At 45.0% G+C, this 20,702-nt stretch overlaps 2 protein-coding genes across 3 annotated transcripts; both read right to left on the bottom strand.

Moving 5' to 3' along the window:
- Positions 1 to 2: 2 nt before the first annotated feature.
- Positions 3 to 9,113, bottom strand: traf5 (Tnf receptor-associated factor 5). Its single transcript, XM_047577539.1, has 11 exons — positions 8,927 to 9,113; positions 7,527 to 7,799; positions 7,350 to 7,413; positions 6,940 to 7,041; positions 6,107 to 6,271; positions 5,650 to 5,727; positions 5,068 to 5,142; positions 4,861 to 4,953; positions 4,266 to 4,406; positions 3,538 to 3,703; positions 3 to 2,917 (listed from the first exon to the last, which is right to left on the bottom strand). Exons 2-11 carry the CDS (start codon positions 7,793 to 7,795, stop codon positions 2,331 to 2,333), a joined length of 1,740 nt encoding a protein of 579 aa, XP_047433495.1. The 5' UTR covers positions 7,796 to 7,799; positions 8,927 to 9,113; the 3' UTR covers positions 3 to 2,330.
- Positions 9,114 to 9,612: 499 nt separating this feature from the next.
- Positions 9,613 to 19,719, bottom strand: rcor3 (REST corepressor 3). Of its 2 annotated transcripts, XR_007112225.1 has the most exons (13): positions 19,278 to 19,719; positions 19,131 to 19,187; positions 16,780 to 16,857; positions 16,457 to 16,509; positions 16,200 to 16,361; positions 15,377 to 15,501; positions 14,860 to 14,938; positions 13,149 to 13,364; positions 12,200 to 12,277; positions 12,057 to 12,114; positions 11,627 to 11,871; positions 10,574 to 11,400; positions 9,613 to 10,142 (listed from the first exon to the last, which is right to left on the bottom strand). XR_007112225.1 is itself a non-coding variant. In XM_047577543.1 (12 exons), exons 1-12 carry the CDS (start codon positions 19,399 to 19,401, stop codon positions 11,020 to 11,022), a joined length of 1,656 nt encoding a protein of 551 aa, XP_047433499.1. In that variant the 5' UTR covers positions 19,402 to 19,719; the 3' UTR covers positions 9,613 to 11,019. The 2 variants fall into 2 exon arrangements, 1 of the variants encoding a protein (XP_047433499.1); XM_047577543.1 differs by having other exon boundaries at positions 9,613 to 11,400.
- Between the last annotated feature and the right edge of the window lie 983 nt (positions 19,720 to 20,702).

The raw sequence follows: 20,702 nt of genomic DNA, 5'->3' as shown, positions 1-20,702 counted from the left end.
GTCTTTGAATTGCATTACATTTCATTACATTATATTTGCATTACTTTCAAGTTTTCAACAAAATAAATAAAGTGTGGATTCTCAGTGGATCTTATTTCTTTCAGTGGAGCTCATGTCCACATCCAGTAGAAGGTGAATGACATGATGACTGAGCTAGGCTAATGCTAACAACAGTCCAATATAATGGAGCAGTTACGGCTCATGGTTCGATACTTATTGCGATGGCGCTGCTGTAAATGTAGGTGTATTCATACTGAAGTAAATATTACTAGAAGCTTCTGCTGTATATTGTAACCTGACACCTATAGAAAGCTGCACCATGCCACACGTTTCCTTAAATTACTTGAGCTATTCCCTGAGCTCCACAGACCTTTTGGTTCCTCACACAAAGCGAACTTAACTCTAATGTTCTTTGTCTACTTTGTCCTCCTTATGTTGATGATTATCATTGTTTGTTAATCTCCTGTTTGTGTTGGTAGCTCATCACATCTGAGCTCATGTCCTCAGTTAGAAATGAAAACTTATCAAACAATCATCAGGTCTTTTCCTCAGTAATAATTTTATTCAGAGACAGTTGTCACAAGGATCTTTGTCGATAAAAGTTGGTAGTTCATTTCTAAGTAGAATATCAACACGTTGGACTCATTTGTGAGTGTGTTCTAAGTTCTGCTGCCTGGTCGCAGCATAGAGACGTCTGAGAGTTTACTCTGAAGTAAACTGAACTCTGGGTATGTAGCTGACATCATGAAAACACAAGCCAGTCAGAACGTAGGATTCCCTTTAAATCACCGTTCATCCTCTACATGACTTCATTCATCTTAATTCCATTTCATCTCATTTTATTTCCTTTATTCCACTGTTTCAGATGGTCATAAACTCAAGTGTTTACTCAGTTATTTTTATAACTTTACTCTTATTGATTCTGTTTCTCTCTTCTTACCACATGTTTCTGTTTCAGTCTTTTGCCCATTTCAGCCGTGTGAAGCACTTTGTGTTATATCCGTATGAAAATAAAGTTTGATTTGATTTACTTATTCATTTATTTCTGACCCCTGTAGGTTATTGCAGAGTCAGGAGACTGTATTCTGGCTCTTGGTCATTTTCTTTCTACATGAACCTGATAATTATCTTGACATTGTATAGAAACCTGCTGTCAGTACGTTTATCTCTCCTCATTAGACAGGATGATAAACAGAACCTGAACTCTCCCTCCACGTCACTGCTGAGAAATCTGAATGAAACACCATCATTAAATCCTGACCCCAGAGTTAAAGGAACAGCTTGATTTCTCTGGAGTGTGTAGGAACAGTCACTAGTAGGAGCTCATTCAGACTTGTGGACCAATCTCTGATCATGTGACCGTACCAACATGGCCGCCTCCATGAAGACAGGTGAGGAGACAGGTGAGGCTGCACATCAACTATCTGCTCCACCATCCAACTACCACCTCCTAGGAGGACTAGGAAATGCAGCCTGGTTTTATGCAGGCTATACATATCTGCAGCTACTACTACTTTACTGCCGTCTGCTGGGTTTTATTAGAGACCTCATCAGAGACTAGATGTGTCCAGTTTAAAAAAGCATCTGAGCTCATTCATCCCCCAGTCAGTATATTAACTACAGCGAACTGTGGTTGACGTGTTCCATACTCCACCAGACTCCATTGAGAAAAGCAGTGATTTTAGGTTTCAGGACACGAGTTGATGGTCAGTTGATCCGTGGTTGGTTAGTTTGTGTTATTGTGCCACGCTGATGTGTTAACGGGCAAATCTGGATCAGAATGAAGGAGTTAAAACTTCAGATACATTTAGTTTTTTCACAACTGCAGCTCGTAGCCATGTAGCTTGTTAAGAGCTGCTAGCACTGTTTTCCAAGAGTCTCCATCCTTTGTTCATCTTTTATTCATCCTTTATTCATCCGTGAGTCCTGAAGAGCTGCAGCAGCAGAGCAGCTTCCAACACAATGACCATGAATTCATAAAATTATAAATAAATAAATAAAATCAACGTGGTAACGGCCTCTGGATGAGCAGAAATCAGGAATTTTCTTTGAGGCAGAAAGTGTGGGCCTTGCTACAAACATTATTAAAACCTAATAATTAACTGAGCTCTTTGACGTAGTCTTGACCAGTCCCTGATAATAATCCCTGAGATAATCCTGAAGATTTCCACGAGTCAAGAAATCCTCTTCTTCTCTTTCTTGACAAAAGTCACATTAAAAAAAACTCTAGAAATGATAATTCATCATTTAAACTTCATTTAAATCCTTTTAACAGCTCCTTTAAACCTCAGTGTCCTCCCTGAACCGACCTCCAGACCCGACCCGGACCCTCAGAGCTGCTCCAGACCCGTCATGTCCACCTTGGCCTTGACGAACAGCGTGTCGTCTTTGACGTACGCGGCGTTCGGGCTGTTTTCCAGCAGGTTGAGGGGAATGAAGCAGGGGAAGCCTACAGCCACATTGCTCACGGACTCGGGGGCTGGTTGCTGGAAGCATTTGGTGGTGGGGTCAGGTCTGAAGCTCAGGATGCGGTGGTTAGAGGCGCCGCTCTGGTCCAGAACCGACAGGGACACGGTCTGTCTGAACGGCCACTGGAGCAGAGCGTCGAAGTCTCCGGGCATCAGGACCACGTACAGCGACAGGTGGGAGCCCCTCCCCTCGCCGTCTCCATTCAGGTACGCCTTCATGGCCATTTTGTAGCCGCAGCGTCCGATGTGGAACGGCACGCTGCTCAGGCACGGTGACTGACCTTTCACCTCGGCTTCCCGCCTCTTCTTGAAGTCCTGGATCTTCCAGATCAGTCTGCCGTCGTAGGACGTGGCCTCCAGCTCCTGCAGGTGCTGCTTGTTGAGATTGAGCTGAGCGGCGTGAAGGTCCAGGAGACCCGAGTGACGCTTCAGGTTCTCCTCCAGCGTCCCTGGAGGAAGAAAATACCACTAATGACACCAGCACCGGGACCTGGGACCTGAGTCCGTCCTCTTCAGCTTCCATGGAAACAGGTCTGATAAGTACTCATTGATGTGAACATCTCAACACTTTCTATGAATTTAATCTTGGTGCCTTTGACTGTGTGTTGATATATTTTCCATTTATGATCATGAGAGCACTATAAACTATGATAACTGAGATAACTGTGTCGACCATGTTTTACCTGGAAGGAGCTGCTCTAGTGTGATGTTATTGTCTCAGTGACTCCGGTCAGTAAAATGTAAGTATGGCTCCCTATTTAGTTTCAGATGGATTAGTTTCAATTCATCTCCTCATAACAGGTAAATGTTAAACTGAAACTGAAACTACGGGGTGAACCTCATAGTAGGCCAGGGGCCAGTGTGCTCTCACGGGGCAGTAACATAACAATCTATAAATATCATCAGCTGTTTACTCTGGTCTCAGTGTCCCAGAAAGCAGAGCGTCCCCTGGTGGACTGATTAGGATTAACTGCATTGATAAATTGCATGTTTTTGCTAATTCAAAGCTAATTCATCCTGTGGACCAGACGGGGCCCTCTGGTGGCCAGGTTTTGTTCTACTGCTTTACCCAGGTGTTCTTTGAGGGCCTCGGCTGTTGACACTTCCTGCATCACGGCATCCAGAGACTGTCTGAGCTGGTCCAGCTCCTCCAGGGTAGGACCCAGTCCCCGAGACACCTGCCGGACGTCCACCTGGACAGAGGACAGCACGTCGTCCTGCCTGCTGAGTGTCCTCTGAGACAGAGAGAGATGTGGAGGTGAGACACAGGATCCTCCCATGGTGACTAACCTCAGCCTCCTCCTTAATAATAGCTTTAAAATCAAGCCTGAGTTTGACTGGTAGAGACGAATGTCCCCCTGACGCCCCGGAGACGGAGACGTGGAGACGAGCCTTAACCATTCACAGGGCTCTCACTGAAATACCAGCAATAATACATTTCAACCCTAGTGGGTTATTGTAGGACTTTTCTAACGTTCCTGAGTTAAATCCAGATGAATGAATGTCTCATATCTGGTTCCTGGTCCTTAAACTAATGTAAACATGTGTTTGTCACATTAGAACATCATCAACATCATCACATTAGACAACATTAGGACACTTGTTCTTCTTCATGGTTCCTAATAAACCAGTTCAGAGGGGGACCTTGTAGACCACATTAGACCCTGATTAGACCTGACAATGTTTCCTTGATCTCCTCTGATTGGCTCAATGAAAACCACATGACGATAAACCTCACTGATAAATGAAGTTACCACATCTGGTTCCTGGACCTGTGGAGGGTTAAAGAGCATTAACCTGAGCCGTAGACACGACGTGTTCGTTGTTGTTGCTCTGCTGCAGCAGAGGACAGATTTGCTTCTCGAGACCAGGAAGCAGTAAACTCCCCGTCTGGACCTCCCTCCTCCTCAGCTGCGCCTCCTCCTGGAGAACCTCCACCTGACAGAGGACAGAGCTCATTAGTGAGTAAAGTTGACAGACTAACAACTGAACCATCGGACTCATGGACTGAAGTATCTCTCTGTGTCTGGAGATCAAAATGAACCTGAACTAAACAGAGAAGACATTGTGTGTTCGTCCTCCATTAACAGCAGCTCTCCAGGAACAGAACAGAACTATTTATTTGTCTCTCTCCAGTGAACTCCTCTCTACATGCAGCATCTGTTTCATGGATTTACATCATCATCATCATCATCATCATCTCGTTTTAACAACACTACTAAAATGACATTAGTTTTAATGTGTCCTCAATGGTTCTTGACAAACTGGAATATACTGAGGCCTTTAACAGCATCTACAGTAGGTTCAGAGTAATCAACAGATTATAATCCTGCTACAGCTGCATCTATCCCCATGTTTCCTGGAGACGTCGGCCTCAGCTGTGTTCACCTACCTGTTGTTCCAGGTGAGTGTTGCTCCTCAGCACCAGCAGCATGTGGTGATTGACAGCGGTGTCCTCATGAAGCTTCACTTTCCCTCTTTTACCCTAAAGGACACAGGACACCAAGACACAGGACACAGGACACCAGGTGTCAGAGACCAGGACACAGAGCACAGAGCTGGTAGTAAACGTCTACTTCAGGCGTCGTTCTGGACTCACCTGAACGGAGCAGCCGAACCTCTTATAGGAGCAGTCAGTATGAACCTCGGGACATGTCTCTCTGTGCTCGGGCAGCTGGAACCATACAAACGCTTTTACGAGGACGTCCTAAAATCTGTCCAACTCTAACTTGCTGAGATTAAATTTTAAATTGAAACCGTGTGGAGAATGAAGCTGTTTTTATTTTATGTTTCATTACTTGGCACCAGTTTGAAGATACTCATGACCAGAGACTGGACTGGACACATGTCCTCTTCCTCCCATTGGAGGATGAGGATGGGGGTGAGGATGAGCATTAAAATGAGGAGGAGGATGAGGGTGACGATGAGGATGAGAGTGAAGATGAGGTTGAGGGTCGGAGTGAGGATGAGCATGAAAATGAAGATGAGGGTGGGGTGAAGATGAAGATGAATATGAGGATGACGATGGCGGTGAGGGTGATGAAGATGGAGATGGAGATGAAGATGGAGATTAAGATGAGGATGAGGATGAGGATGAGGATGAGAATGAGAATGAGAATGAGAATGAGAATGAGAATGAGAATGAGGATGAGGATGAAGATGAGGATGAGGATGGGCTCACCTTGTGTCTGGGGACATTCAGGGAGCAGCCATCAGGACAGTCCACCTCTACTTCCAGACATGAGCTCTGCACATGATCCTAATGGGGAGTCATCACAAACACGTCACAGGGTGGAAACCCTTGGTTTAACTAAACAACATGACTAAAGATTAACTGTATGTTAGAGACACGAAACTGAAACTGTTCTTTACTCGCATCAAACAAGAAACCTGTCCTGAGAAAACGGGACCAAAAAGGACAAATCACCAAAAAGGTTACAAGTAAAGGAGATAAAAGAGCTGTCAAACTTAACCCACTGACATGGATTAAACCATCATCATGATTAATGCGATTAATGGACAGGAACCCTGAGATTATCTGATTAAAGGTTTTAATGGTTTGTCAGCACTAGTTGAAGTTCATGTGGACCCCTACACTCAGAGGCAGAGTTGACTCCTCTGGTCTATGGGTACTGTACCTGGACCAGGCTGAGCTGGAGCACCTGGCTGCAGTGAGGACAGGGCTCCTGCCGGTGAGGACAGGTATTGGTTAGGTGATCCTGGAGGTCCCTTCTCTGTAGCACCGTGGTGCAGTCTGGATTGGTGCATTGCATCTGTTCATACTGACACAACTTAAGGTGATCCTGCAGACAAAGGATTAAAGTCATTTCACGGAAATATTTACTCCACAGAAGCTACAGAGATCCATCAGATTGACAGACCGGTCCTCTGACACCACCCAAGCTCCTGTGATGAAGGTGAATCCAGTAGCTTAACAACATGTGACATCATGATCAACAAACCCTCAGGTTTAAACGCTGCAGATAAACTCCTATAATGATGTGGTCAGATGAGACCAGCACTGAGCTCCTTGGCTTCAGCTCTCTCTGTGTCTGGAGAATGAGACCCCCCAACATCAGGCTTTACGACGACTTCACCACACTGAGGGACCAATGAAACAAAATAAACTGAAAACTCTTGGATGACAACCTCCTCCCCTCAGCCAGTGGAGTGGAGAATGACTCAAGAAGGAGGTCAAGGAGGTTATTGTTAAGTTATTTATGAAACAACAGTTTAATTTTGGGAACTATTTCTTGTGATCATCAGTGTTCTGTTTGGTAGCTGCACCACATTTGAGAAGTGAGTGACAGCTCAAGAAGCTGATTAGTGCTTGACCTGCAGAGCTCAGATTTAAGCGTCCTAACTAATCTAAGTCACTTTCTTAGTGATACTCTTCACATTGTAAGAGAGAGAGGCACATGAGGACCAATACGATCAGAACTTCCAGCTTCCAGCTTTCAGGATGAGTTACCTGCAGATGGTTTAATGTGAGGACAGAGGTGCATTCTGGGGAGTTGGTGCAGTACACTTCTAGGCTGGAGATCTCTCGTTTGCAGCAGTTGTCCTGAAAGACCTGGGGGGAGAAAACTTTATTAAATCCAATGTTCTGGGTGTTCTGGGTCATCCAGGTGATGACACATCCAAACATCCAGCTGAAAAAGAAGGTGACAGGACTTCAGGGTTTCTTCAAGATGTTTCTCTGTAAGTCCTTTATTCAGATGTTTATTGGAAACTTGTGCCAAGGCCTCGTTTAATCTCATTATCTCCTCTCTCTTTTTAGACAATGTTTCCCTTCATTGTAGATGAATAAACTAAAGGAGCATTGTGCAACTATCTTTAGTAACAAGTTGGACCAGTAGCCAGTTGAGTTGAGTCTCTAACCTCAGCTGGTGTGATCGCAGCTCCCTCCACTGGACAAACTGGGCTGGACGAGGACGAACTCTCCCTGAAACGCAGTTAAAGTAGAACAAGAACACCACAGCGCTCAGTGACTGCATCAGAATGAGAGTGTTTAAGGTGGACTGTGGTAGCGTGTATTTAAGGTGGAGTGGCTCGTACAGAAGTCCTTGCAGGCAGTGGAAGCAGTAGATGTGTCCACAGGAGTTCTGCTGGGGGTTGAGGACGACTCCTCTGCAGACGGGACAGACAAACTCCTCCTTCAGCTTCAACACAAACTTCAAGGAGTGCTGGATGGAGGTCAGCTCTGACTCCCAGGAGATCAGAGGGCCCATCGACCTCATCCTGGACTCATCGGACCCAAGCCTCGACTCCTCAGACTGCAACCTGGGCTCCTGTGGTCCCCCTAGGTTAGTATCTGCTGTCTCCATGTGTCTGTGGGGGACAGATGGTCCAGAGGTGTTTAGACCACACTAGTTGATTCTGATGCTAAGCTGCTACCAACACAGTCAGGTCAGAAAAAAACAAGACATTAGACCTGTCATGACGGTCATCTTTTACTTCCTCCCCCCTTGCAATATCGCCCATAAGTACTACTCCCATTTCCACTGCTACATGGATGACACCCAGCTCTACGTCACAGCACATTTTTCATTTTATTTTCTGTTTATTCTTATGTTTTTGTTGTGTTGCTTGTTTTTCACGTATGATGACATTATTATTGTTATTATTACTATTATCTTCAAGTACAGGAAAATATGACCCAACAGCAGTTTACAACCTCGCCTCTAGGTGTCTCTACATCGCGCACATTGCTCCTTTAATTCCACTTCACTACATGTGGGTTTAGTCATTTACACGTGTTGGTGTTTGGATTCAATCTCTAACTTGTCTCTATATTTATTTCACTCATCGTTATTGTGAACTCTGCTGCAGGTGGAGATGGGGAGAGGAGAGGGGGTCTGCCTCTCAGAACACAACGGGAATCTCCCTGAAGCCTCTTGGTCCGATCAGAAGCTTTATTCCAAATTTATTTCAGCTTCTAATCTCGACTAAAGATGAAGACTGTGGAGAGTCTTCCTCCTGCTGTGAAACGACTGATTGAAACCAACCTCCGGGAATAAAATGAGGGTGGACCCATGTGCTACCGTGGCTCACATGCAGTTAAAAACCTGGACGTGTCTGTAACTCTGATCAGAATGAAGCTCTGGGGAAGTGTGGTGAAATATATGGTGAAGTATATGGTGAAGTTTATGGTGAAGTTTGGTGAAAAACTTTGCAGAGTTTCTCCTGGTGGTAGATTCACGGACTCCTGGGGAATCCCCGCTGCGACCTGTCCTCATGTCAGAGGGTTCTAGGACCTCTGGAGGCAGCCCCGACTGCATTAAATCATTAAATCACTAAACCGAGTCTACCCTGATCACCTCCCGGACCTTTACTGCTCTCTGACCGAATGATTTAAACCTCCAAGCCTCGATCCCGCCGCTGAGACCCGGGCCGGGTTTACTTTCACTTTCTCCCGTCACCGTCTCTCTTCAGACGGTCCCGGTGGATTTTCTTACCTCAGATACGGAAATCTGGTCCAGGTCCCCGAGAAGGAAATGTGTGGCCCTCAGGATGGATCCTCCTGATCAGTATCGATCAGGCTCAGATCAGCAGAACATCGGCAGCACAAGAACAAGAGGAAACCAGAAAGTTCAGGAAGTGACTCAACGAGTCAGAGAATGAGATGAACCGTCACCTGATGGACGAGGAGGACTCCCCCAAAGCCTCACTCAATAATAGATAAATAACTAATAATAATAGGTACATTTCCTCCCTGGCTTCCATAAAATACAATTATTTCTAATTCATTCAAACGCATTCAACTTTTAATATTTCTCTTAATATTCATTTTCAAAGGAAGTGTAATATATGTCCCCTCCATCCACCCCATCACCTCCTTAACGAACCTTACCAGGGGGTTTTCTGCAGTCAAATAAATAAATTTAAGCTGCAGTGTCATTAAAACAAACACAGAGACGCCTCAAAGGTTTTACGTCCTCCATAAAAATGAATCCAGACAGATTCAAAGTAGATGAAGAAGAGAACCCACACACAATGGAAATATTAGTTTATTCAGTAAAATGAGCCAATATTACACATCAGCCAGGTGTAAGGGCTGATACCTTTGTAATGATCTGATACTGTTACTGACCAGGTCCAAATTAAAGTCTGTGTGGCTGAAACAGGACAAAGACGCTCACGGTAGAAATGTAGTTTTTAATGAGAACGACTGAGACGTTGAAGAAGCAGCTTCATCCCAACATCAATATTTTACAAACTCAAAGGACTCTGTAGGATTCCAGTTACAACGACGCAGAGAAATAAGAGCACTTCCTCAATGATTTTTAATTTTTACACCGAGTCCAGACTGGTAGCACCAGGAAGAAGAAGAATAAATAATCCAGAGACAGACGGACAGGCGGAGGCTGTGAGGACCACCTTCGTTTGGCTGATGGAGGCGTTTCAAACTGAAATAAAAAAGAGTGTTTCTAAAAACAAAAAAGAATCAAGTCATCTAAATGTACATCGGAGTTAGTTAAACTACTGACAGCTGACTCACAAACTCAAAAAGATACCAAACTGTACACAACACTGCAGTCTTTCGTTTCTGTCCCTGTAGGAAAGCATGGAAGTTTAGACCTGGTGGTTTCTTCTCCTCTGACCATGAGCAGACCCACGTACACCAACGTTTGGACCAAGAGAAGAGTAGATCTACATCTAGTGAGTCTGGATCTGCATGACATGTGTTGACATGAACACAGAAAGTCACAAGAAGAAAACTTTAAACACAAGACTGACGGTTGACCAGCGCCTGTTGCTCACACAGAAGAGGCTGCGCTTTCAATCACAGCCACAACTCTGACCATTCATTTACAGCTACAACTTTGTCCTGAGGGTGGCGCTAGATGAAAATGTCATTGAAACCAGTAACTAAGGAAATGATGCAAATGTTCTCATTTCATTGTCGGAGATCATTTCCTTTCATTTATCTGAATAAACCCGGCTGTAAACAGTGAAACCAGCACAAACTCAATCCACTGGATCGATCGAAATAAAGTTAGGATTCAAAGAACTTTGGCGTTTTTCTGGTGCCACCATCAGGTCAAAATACCTCAAATCTATTGGCAAATGTTAGCTTGTTAGCAACTTCATAACCTACATACCTGCTAAACAGTCCCCTCCTTCGCCTATATATAGACTCGCTGCTATCTACACGGCTCCAGGAGTGACTCCATCACTTGAAATGTGGAACTGTTGGAGAAAAGAAAGGGACCCAGGACTGAACCCTGTGGAGCACCACACGACTGGCTGGGAACAGACGACAACTGGAAAGGCTCAGATTTAATAATCACAATGAGTTCTAGTCCAACCTCCTCCATAAAATAAAACCTTTAAAACCAGGCGTGTGCTACGTTTACGTTCTGTGGGAAAGACTGCTGAAGAAGAATGCTTCGAATTAAATTAAGACTGGTGTAACATTTATGTCCCCGTGTGGTGGGAGTGGCCATGTTATCAGTAGCAATGTAGTGATGTATTCTGTTGGATTTCCCACAGGAACTGAAGGCAGCAGCACTGCAGATGTTTGCAGGTGGTCTCAATCCGGCCCTGGTTAGTGAAGGGACGAGGACGAGGCCATGTCCGGCTGGTGGACGCCCAGGCCGGAAGGTTGCTGAACGGAGCCTGGCCCCGACACTCCGGGGTTACCGCCGAGGCTCATGGGAGCTGGAGGACGTGGGTTGAGGCGGGGGGGCAGGGGGTTGGAGGGGCGGATGAGGGGTGGCGGCTGCTGCAGGGTGGGGCGGGGCTGCAGGAACCGGGCCTGTTGTTGGAGGGGCGGGGGCTGGCGGTGCAGAGAGGGCGTGGCTGGGAGGGAGGGGCGCAGAAGGGGAGGGGGCTGGTGGAGAGACGACGAGGCGTTGGACGTCACCGGAGCCTGAACCGAAGAAGACGAGGAGGCGGCAGGAGAAGCACCCGAGGAGGTCACCTGACCCTGCAGAGAGGACGGGACCAGTGAGGACTACTGGTTATTACGTCACAGGAAAGTTCTACTGGCTTCTGAGATGTTATATACGGTGTCATTACAGTGATTTCTCCTGGAACATTATTAGATTATTATTATCAGCCTCTTAGAACAGGCAGTAAAGATGTGTCAGACAATCAGTTTAAACGATGCAACTCCATGTTCTGATCTGAGTCTGTAAATCTGGGCGTCTCACCTCTTCGTCCTCTTCATCCGTGCTTTTTCCCGACGGAGTGGTGGAGCTGTTCTTGCCCTCCTCTCCAGAGGTGGCGCTGTCTCCGTTGGGAGCTCGGGTTCCCTGCTCCGCCTCCCACTCCTGCAGCACCTCCTCCAGGTTGAACCGCCTCCGGTAGTTCACAAAGAAGTTCTTCACCTGTCCCACCGTCTTGTTACCGATGACGTCTGCGATGGCCTGGAAGTCCTTCCCGTACTTCCGGACACCTGGAAACATCCCACACAGGTTCAGTCAACTCTTGGATTATGAAAACAGAAAAAGTTGTTTAGTGTCTGTTTGATCTGATGAGATGAACCATGGACTCTGGTTTAGCTCTGAGTCTGATCTCCACCACCTCACAGGGACCAGATGTGGCTTTCATGGTTCCTCTGAATGATAATAATGAGTTCACCTTGAACAGCCAGGAGTTGTTCGTCCGTGGTCCAGCGGGCGTTCACCTTCTGGTTACACTACATCATCAGAGAGCACAGTTAGAGCCACAGTCAATTTATTTCCACAGTAAATGAGTCAGTGAAGGCGTAGAACTGCCGCTACCTCAGGAAGGATGTACTCTTTGATCCCAGACTCCAACATGTGTTTCAGTCCACTGTTCATCTGTTTGGCATTCTGGACCTGAACAACACAACGCAACACAACGCAACGCAACGCAACACAACACAACACAACACAACACAACACAACACAACACAACACAACACAACACAAAACAACACAACACAAAGCAGAGCAGACAGAGACGTCAGAGACCTTCCACCAAACACAGATGCCTGAAGAACAGTTGCAACTAACTTTAACTCCACAGAACAGCATCAGCACTAAACATCCTCCTACACAGTGGAGATGTCTGTTCATTTATTGACTATTTATTCTGTTTTCATTGTTATTGTGTTACTGTGTCACTTTCTCTCTTCAGCATTTTTATTATATTCCGTCTGATTTTTGTTTTGTTCCATGCCTGTTATTTTGTGACGGCTTTTACCTGCTGTTGTTGGGTTTCTCTTGCTCTTGTTCTAATGAATGCTGCTCTTACTGGTGGAGCTTCCTGTGCCTCGTTGTGTGTCAATGTGTGTAACATAGAACCCTGTTGGTTCTACTATTGGAGGAGTCTCAGAGAAGTGTCTGCAGCCAACAACTACACTGACTCCACAGAAGGGACTAGAACGCAAACCATGCTGAGCTCAATTTACTAAACGACCAACAGAAATGTGTCTGTTAGTGGTTCCTGACTGAAACATGATGATCAGAAGGTTGTTATTGTGATTTCAGATCAGTTTGGTGAATATTTCTGAGCATCAACATCTGATGTAGCCTCAGAGACGACTGGAAGAGCGATTGAGTGCTTCATTCAACAGACAATTGATGTTTTCATATGTAAGAGTTTTGGTGCTCAGAGCAAACAAGGACTGTAAGAGGAGCCGGATCCTGGGAACAAACGGAGATGACGTGGAGCAGCTGTCTTTAAAATACAATGAAAGCGTCCTACCTGTCTCTTGAGGGACACCAGCTCCATGTCCAGCTGGCGGAGCAGGGTGCTGGCGGCGGAGGCGCTGCAGGACACCGCCACCACGTCCTCCTGGGTCAGGTACATGCCTTTGGGGGGTCGGCAGCGGGAGCGCTGGTGGTGCCGGTGCTGCAGGGTCTGATGCTCCCGCCGGCCCAAAGCCACCTTAGTGCCCAGCACCACCGGCTCTGCCTGGTTCTGAATGAATGCAGGAATGAAGAAACACTGGATCAATGTAAATGATCAGATTGGTTCAAACTGAACTGGCTGCATGAACAAAAACTATTCAGATTTAAACTGACCCTCTTCATGTTTTAAATTAAAATGTTTCATTAAAATGAACATCAGCGTGTTCTCTGTCCAGGGACGCCTGGTATGACTGGGCTAACAGGGCTAAGCTCTCCCAAGCTAACACAACACTCAGGAGAAAATTGGTTTTAAATAACTTCCAACAGATTTGAACAGTTTAAAGTTTAGGTGAAACCAAGGGCAGCAACAGCACCAAAAAGTCAAAACAAAGACCTAGAATATCTCTAAATAGCCCCCCCCCCCGGTCAGCCTTCATTCATTTAATTCTTGTAAGTGGTGACAGGTGTCATGTCACGCCCCCTTCATTCACTGATCATTTGGGCTATATCCAGTCTCATTGGTCTAATGAGCTGCTGATGTCAGAGTGGGAGGAGCCAGGAGAAGTTCAGATATGAAGGTAAATTACTGGATTAGTTAAGAGACTGGGATCACATCGGCCAAACGATTAACTATTTAATTGGTATAATGCATTTGTTAGCCCACGCACCAGATTCCACCACCAGCCTCCACTGCTCTGTCCCATTTATTTTCTTCTTTCTAAACGTCCTCATATGTGCATGCAGCTCCAGAACAATGACAGATGTTTAATTTTAAATTCATTTAGTGATTTAACTCTGAGTTATTGATTAATAACCATGGCAACCCGGCTACAGATTTAGTTTTACAAAGTTTACTTCATAACTCTGTCGTGTCGAAGCTTCATGGAGCTGATTTAATAATTAAATTAAACATCACTTTTCCTGCTGAATAATTTATAATTTAAAGTTTAATAAACGGGTGGATCCGTTCTCAGATGAAGGTCAGTCATTGTTCTCTTTTACATCTCAAGACTTGTCTTTTTCTAGATGAAGTAATTAACTGAAGAAGAGGAACTCGTTCACCAATAAAATGCTAATGCATGACGTAAAGTCTGATCTTTATCTGGAGGAGACAGACGTAAACATCAGATATCAGACACAAACAGTCATGTTTACTGCAGCCTCTTCTCTTCAGACCATCTGCTTCCCACATTCATAAATATGCTGTGTATCAGACAGGCCTGGGCTCAGTTAGCTCATTTAACTCTGTTAGCTCTGTTAGCTCAGTTAGCTCTGTTAGCTCTGTCAGCTCAGTTGGCTTTGTTAGCTCTGTTAGCTCAGTTGGCTCAGTTAGCTCTGTCAGCTCAGTTGGCTCAGTTAGCTCTGTTAGCTCTGTCAGCTCTGTTAGCTCTGTCAGCTCAGTTAGCTCTGTTAGTTCTGTTAGCTCCGTTAGCTCAGTTGGCTCAGTTAGCTCAGTTAGTAAAGTTATCTCAGTTGGCTTTGTCAGCTCTGTTAGCTCAATTGGCTCGGTTAGCTCTGTTAGCTCAGTAAGCTCTGTTAGCGTGACGGCGTTGTGTTCACGTTACCTCTTTCTTGGTTTCCTTGTTGGGGTCGTAGTCGCTGTCGTTGGCTTCGATGGGATTAGCTTCCTCCATCTCCTCATCACTAGAGCAACAACAAGCCACAATTCAACTAGAGAAAGAAACGTGATCTGGAATGAATGAGGACGACAGAACAATTACAACCAACTCAAGACAACTCCAGGGTTGTGACCAAGAAACACTGATCCATCAAACTTCTTCTGTCTGCTCTCTCCCCGTGACAGCTGATGTTAATTATATGTCATCATTAGGCAGATGTACAGTAGATCCTTCCCTGACGATTCGCTCATAAAAAGACTTTAAATTGAAGAGTCTGTCTGCAGTAAACCAGCATCTGTGTGAGCTCTATCCAGGAGGTTAACAGTGATTTACAAGAACTTCAGGTCTAGATATCTGAGGACTGTACACGTGTTTGCTGGTTAATGTTCTGCAGACGTATTTATCTGTTCTATCCTTTAGATGACGCGTCTGTGATCGAACCTCAGCCGTCAGTCGTCTGTACCTGTCGTCCTGGTTGCTCCTGTTGGCCAGTTTACGAGCCTGCCGGTCCATCAGACTGGTTCTGGAGCGAGTCTTCTTCCAGGAGTAGTAGTATTTCACCAGACTGGAGATGGACTTGTCCGGCAACTGAATAAAGACACAGACACAGAAAGACATAAACAAGGATGGAGGCACATAAATTATCAGAGGCAGGAGTATCAGTACTGAGGTCTAGACAAGTCTGCTTCATCACAGAGGTGAGATCAGCTCTGTGAACCTCCTCCTCTGGTTTCCACGCTGAATTAGTCTCCTGCTGTTGTGAAGGGAAATGTGCAGGAGTCTTTAGATGAGGACACGTCCCAGTACTCTGATACTAGTACTCTGATACTAGTACTCTGATACCAGTACTCTGATACTAGTACTCTGATACTGGTCCTTTACCACAAACCTCCACATGAACTGTGTCTTTAATCATCTAACGTAGATGATGAAGATTGAACAGAAGACGAATCCCAGCTGAGCAGGAAACAGATCCACGGGTACTTCAGGGACCCACAGCAGTACTTCAGCAAAGGTACTTCAGTAAAAGTACTTCAGCAAAAATACTTCAGTAAAAATACTTCAGCAAAAGCACTTCAGCAAAAGTACTTCAGCAAAAGTACTTCAGTAAAAATACTTCAGCAAAAGTACTTCAGTTAAAGTACTTTACTGAAGTACTTTTTTAATTAGTGATATAATGATAAATAATGACGTTATTGTGGTTGTTAGTGGCGGTTGCTGTGGAGGATGTTGTTGCCGTGGTGGTTGCCGTGGTGTTTGTTGTGGTTAGTGGTTGCCGTGGTTACCATCTGCTGGATGCGGTGGAAGCTCTTGCCGTGGAAGCTGAAGGCCTGTTCAAACAGAACCTTGTCCTCCACCGTCCACTCGTCTGGGAACGGGGTGAAGTTGGGGAGGTCGGCCAGAGACTTCTCAATGTTGTGTTTGTGCCAGAAGAGCATCCCCAGCGCCTGGAGACAGCCACAAATATCCACTGAAGACTGGTAAACGCAGCGGTATCAGTACCGAACAAAGTACACCCAGTAAATACTGCAGTAAAACCCACCTGCTCCACGTTGTACCCATGTTTCTCTTTAGCGATGGCGATGTACTCGTCCACTGTGGAGACAAACCATGGACCAGGTTAGTGGACATTAAACAGCTGCTGTCTCCAGTGGACCTCTACTGGTATTATTTATTGACCTCTGCCCCGGACCACCTGAGACCAGGTGAGACCACCTGAGACCAGATGAGACCACCTGAGACCACCTGAGACCAGATGAGACCAGATGAGACCACCTGAGACCAGATGAGACCAGGTGAGACCAGGTGAGACCACCTGAGACCAGGTGAGACCAGGTGAGACCAGGGCGGTCTGAGTGAACTCACGTTTGGAGTCGACGATGGTGTGATACGGAGACCAGACCAGCATCCCTCCACTGTCTTTATCCGAGTACTTGGTGGAACCTGGACAAACACAAACACTTTTATTGAGCTGCAGTCAGTTCATACTTGTACTGATGAGAGGTTCTAGACCTGGGAGGGGGGCTACATTCAGACCAGTTTGATCTCAAGGCACCAGACCAGTAACACAACACAATAATAACCTGGAAATAACATCAACTCCAGACTTTTAACATTTGATTTAGAGCAAAGAAGAAGAAGGAGATTAGAGAATGTTCAGATTTCATAAAATATCAGAGTGATCTGGACTCAGGTCTGACTCATGGTTAGTCCTGGGCCTAGTCCTGGGCCTAGTCCTGGGCCTAGTCCTGGGCCTAGTCCTGGGCCTAGTCCTGGGCCTAGTCCTGGTTCTGTTTCTGGTCTGTCTGGTCCTGATCTGTTTAGTCCTGGGTCTAGTCCTGGGTCTAGTCCTGGGCCTAGTCCTGGGCCTAGTCCTGGGCCTAGTTCTGGGCCTAGTTCTGGGTCTAGTCCTAGTTAAGGTCCTGGTTCTAGTTCTGGGTCTAGTCCTGGGCCTAGTCCTGGTTCTAGTTCTGGTTCTATCTGGTCCTGGTCTGTTTAGTCCTGGATCTAGTTCTGGGTCTGGTTCTGGTTCTATCTGGTCCTGGTCTGTTTAGTCCTGGATCTAGTTCTGGGTCTGGTCCTGGTTCTGTCTGGTCCTGGTCTCAGTGTTGTGTCTCTGAACCAGAGGATGAATCAGAGATAAAAGTTATTTTATTCTACGTGATTCTTTTTACTCTGTAAATTCCTGGGACCATGGACCTGTTCAGACCCGGACCTCTGTTGGCCCACGGACCGCATGTTTGACGCCTGCGTTCTAAACCCAGAAAATAGCAGCTGAGGTTCTCCTGAATTTGTTTTTTTTATGTTTGACCTGATCCATAAAATGACCCATCGTCCTTTTTTTTTTTTAGAATATTTCAGGTCGTTCCAGATAAACTGATAAAACGTGTTGTAACGCACAAACTAACTTTTAATTATCAGCTGCTTTATTCACAGTGGATTCTACTTTATTCCATTTCATCCATTTATATATTTTATGTAGCAGCAGCCTGCAGGCATCACACTGGTGTCTGCTCTTATAAATAAAATAAAATAAAATAAAATAAAAATAAAATAAAAGGTCGACATGAAGCGCAGACATTATTTGTATGTAGCAGGTTCTGTGTGTTACTTTATCTTTAAAGTGGTTCCTAAAATAACACATGTCCAGTTAGAACAGAATATTTTTAGCTCTTCTCATAATCGTGTGATTTGTTCCTGATAAATTTCCTCAAAGCTTCATTGACGAGTCTCTTCCAAACAAACTAATGAGTATGAATATGAATAAAATGAGGAGTTATTCCAATTTAACGTGTGGCAGCTTATTTAAGATGCTGCGTTCACATGTTACAGTTTGATACGGTTTTAAAGCTGTTGATCACTGGTCCAATGACAATAAAACGGTTTTATAAAAATTATCTGAAAAAAAATAAACAGATTTGGACCAATAACAACTTTTTAATAGTAATAAAAATATACACTGAAGAATATTTATTCTATATTTCTATGTGTATTTATGCTCAAGAATTCTAACATAGTAAAACATATTTAAGAAAATAAAAATATACTCAGAGACTGACTGATATTTTCTGTCCATCTTTAAATATATTTTATCGGTTTTTTGGACAGAAGTCATCAACTCGGTCCAGAAGTTTTCATTCTCAACTATGAGACTTTTTACGGTTAATGGATAAATGGAGAAAATAAGAGTTGGGTGACTGGATGACTGGATGACTGCCTGTTGCTTATTTTAACGCCTCGCTCAGATTAACGGTGCGGCTGAAGCAGATGGAGAGAAAACAGTGAAGTAAATGGAGTCAGTCACAAGCTGTGAGGGAGAAGTGGAGGTATCGGCTCCTATCGGTCTGTTATCAGCTCAGAATAAACCTAGTGCGGCGTGTTTAAACACTGGTGTCAGGACCAGGAGCTCTTTATAACCCACTTACACCTGGTCCATCTGTGTAATATCTAACGATCATCTGTGGATTAAAGCCCGTGTCGTCCGTTGGACTTTTAGTAGAAATGATGCCAGTGCCTGTGTCTTTTTATTCTATTTTATTTTATGCCCTACACTTTTTATTCTTGATATTTTTGGATGCTGTTGTAAACTCCCCATAACGGGACGTTTTTTCCCTCTTAATCCTGATCTTAATCTTCATATGAACCACAGTTACTCTCCATGAGGCACCGAGGCTACCACCGTCCGTCCCCCCCGGCACAAACCACGCAAACCTCACCGGGGTCAAACTCGGGAATGTTGGCCTGATAATCGGCTCCAACGCGCATCCCCACATCTGCAAAAACACCAGCAACAAACAAGTTTTATTTCCATTTCTGAGGCTCGGGAGCCGCAGGACGTCGGGGCTGTTCGAGGCTATACTCGCCGTGTTCGTCGTCGCTGCCGCTTTCGTCTGAAAAATGTCCATTAGACGCGTTGGACGGACTCTTGGTGCCATTGGAGCGACCTTTCCCTAAATACTCCGAGCCTTTATCCATCATCCCCGGCATCTTCGAGCTGTATTACACGGTTTTCAGCGGCTTTTGTCGGATATAAAATGTCAGCGGCGGCTGGTCGCTTTTTCCGCTGCTGTTCGCTCGGTCTCCGCCGCTCGGCGCGTGTCGCTGCAGCGTTGTTCTCTGCAGCCCCGCCGCCTGTACGCACGGCTCGGCTCGGCCCAGCAAAGCACGGATATCAGCGGACATCAGCGGAGGAGTGACCTTTAATTTTAGTGTAGTTTAATATGTAAAACGTTAACACTGGCAGAGACTCCGCCGCTCTAACGCAGAGGGATCTAACCAGCGCGGCGGAAGGCTTTTTACGCACCGTGGAGCCGCGGTTCGACTCCGGGTGGCAGCGAATCCTTCCGCCGACACAAACTGATAAATTAAAATACAAATAAAATAAGATAAAATTATATGACGACAGCGTTTCAGGAGCAACGCAATAAATAATAAATCATCTGTTTTCACAAATAAACAAAAGACGAAGCATTTTCTATCTGGAACGTATAAATATTACAGTTAAATCAACACGTAAACAACATAGATCTAGAAGAGCACATGTCACAGGTTCATCTCATATTTAATATTCTCACACTGTTGCTTCATATTCTGATAATTGATGAGGACGTCGCTTCTTATTGTAGTTGTTTATCAGTGACTCCTGCACTGACTCTTTATGTCCAGCAGAGGGAAACAGACAACAACCATCCGACACCTTCAAAGTAATAAATACACAGTGGAACATACTGTCTGTATGTATAAACATATTAACCTCTTCTGTCTGTGAAACAAACTGAATCATATTAATGCAAATCAAATGATCTTTATTTACACCAGCTTTAATTAGCTGATATCTTTTGTTAATAAAGGAGAGAACCCTTCAAACTCTAGAGTCCACCCAGGTCTGGTTTGCAGAGAGGATTTATTTAAACACCTCCATTTATTTCATGAAGATGAGCTGTTTTCTGTAAATGTAACCTCCACCAGTATTATTGTAGTGGGTGGTTGAACCTGAGGACCCGGAGTCAGAAAGTCCATTACTCTCAACACGAGTGTTTCAATAAAACATGTTGTGCATGAGGTTTTGATGTGTCATTGTAATTCCAGACAAACACCTGTTGTGTTGATCGGAGGCCTTTGTTTAATCTGCTCATCGTTGTTTGGTTGTTAATGAAGGAGCAGCTTCAGTGTTTCCTGAAAGTCATCTAAGGTCACGACTGGACGCTTCAATAACATCAACATCATCCTTATATGTGTGTGTGTGTGTGTGTGTGTGTGTGGTGGGGGGGGGGGGGGGGGGGGTCAGG

The sequence above is a fragment of the Mugil cephalus genome, chromosome 2, assembly GCF_022458985.1.
Source record: "Mugil cephalus isolate CIBA_MC_2020 chromosome 2, CIBA_Mcephalus_1.1, whole genome shotgun sequence".
NCBI lineage: Eukaryota > Metazoa > Chordata > Actinopteri > Mugiliformes > Mugilidae > Mugil > Mugil cephalus.
This window is presented reverse-complemented; position numbering and strand designations above follow the sequence as displayed.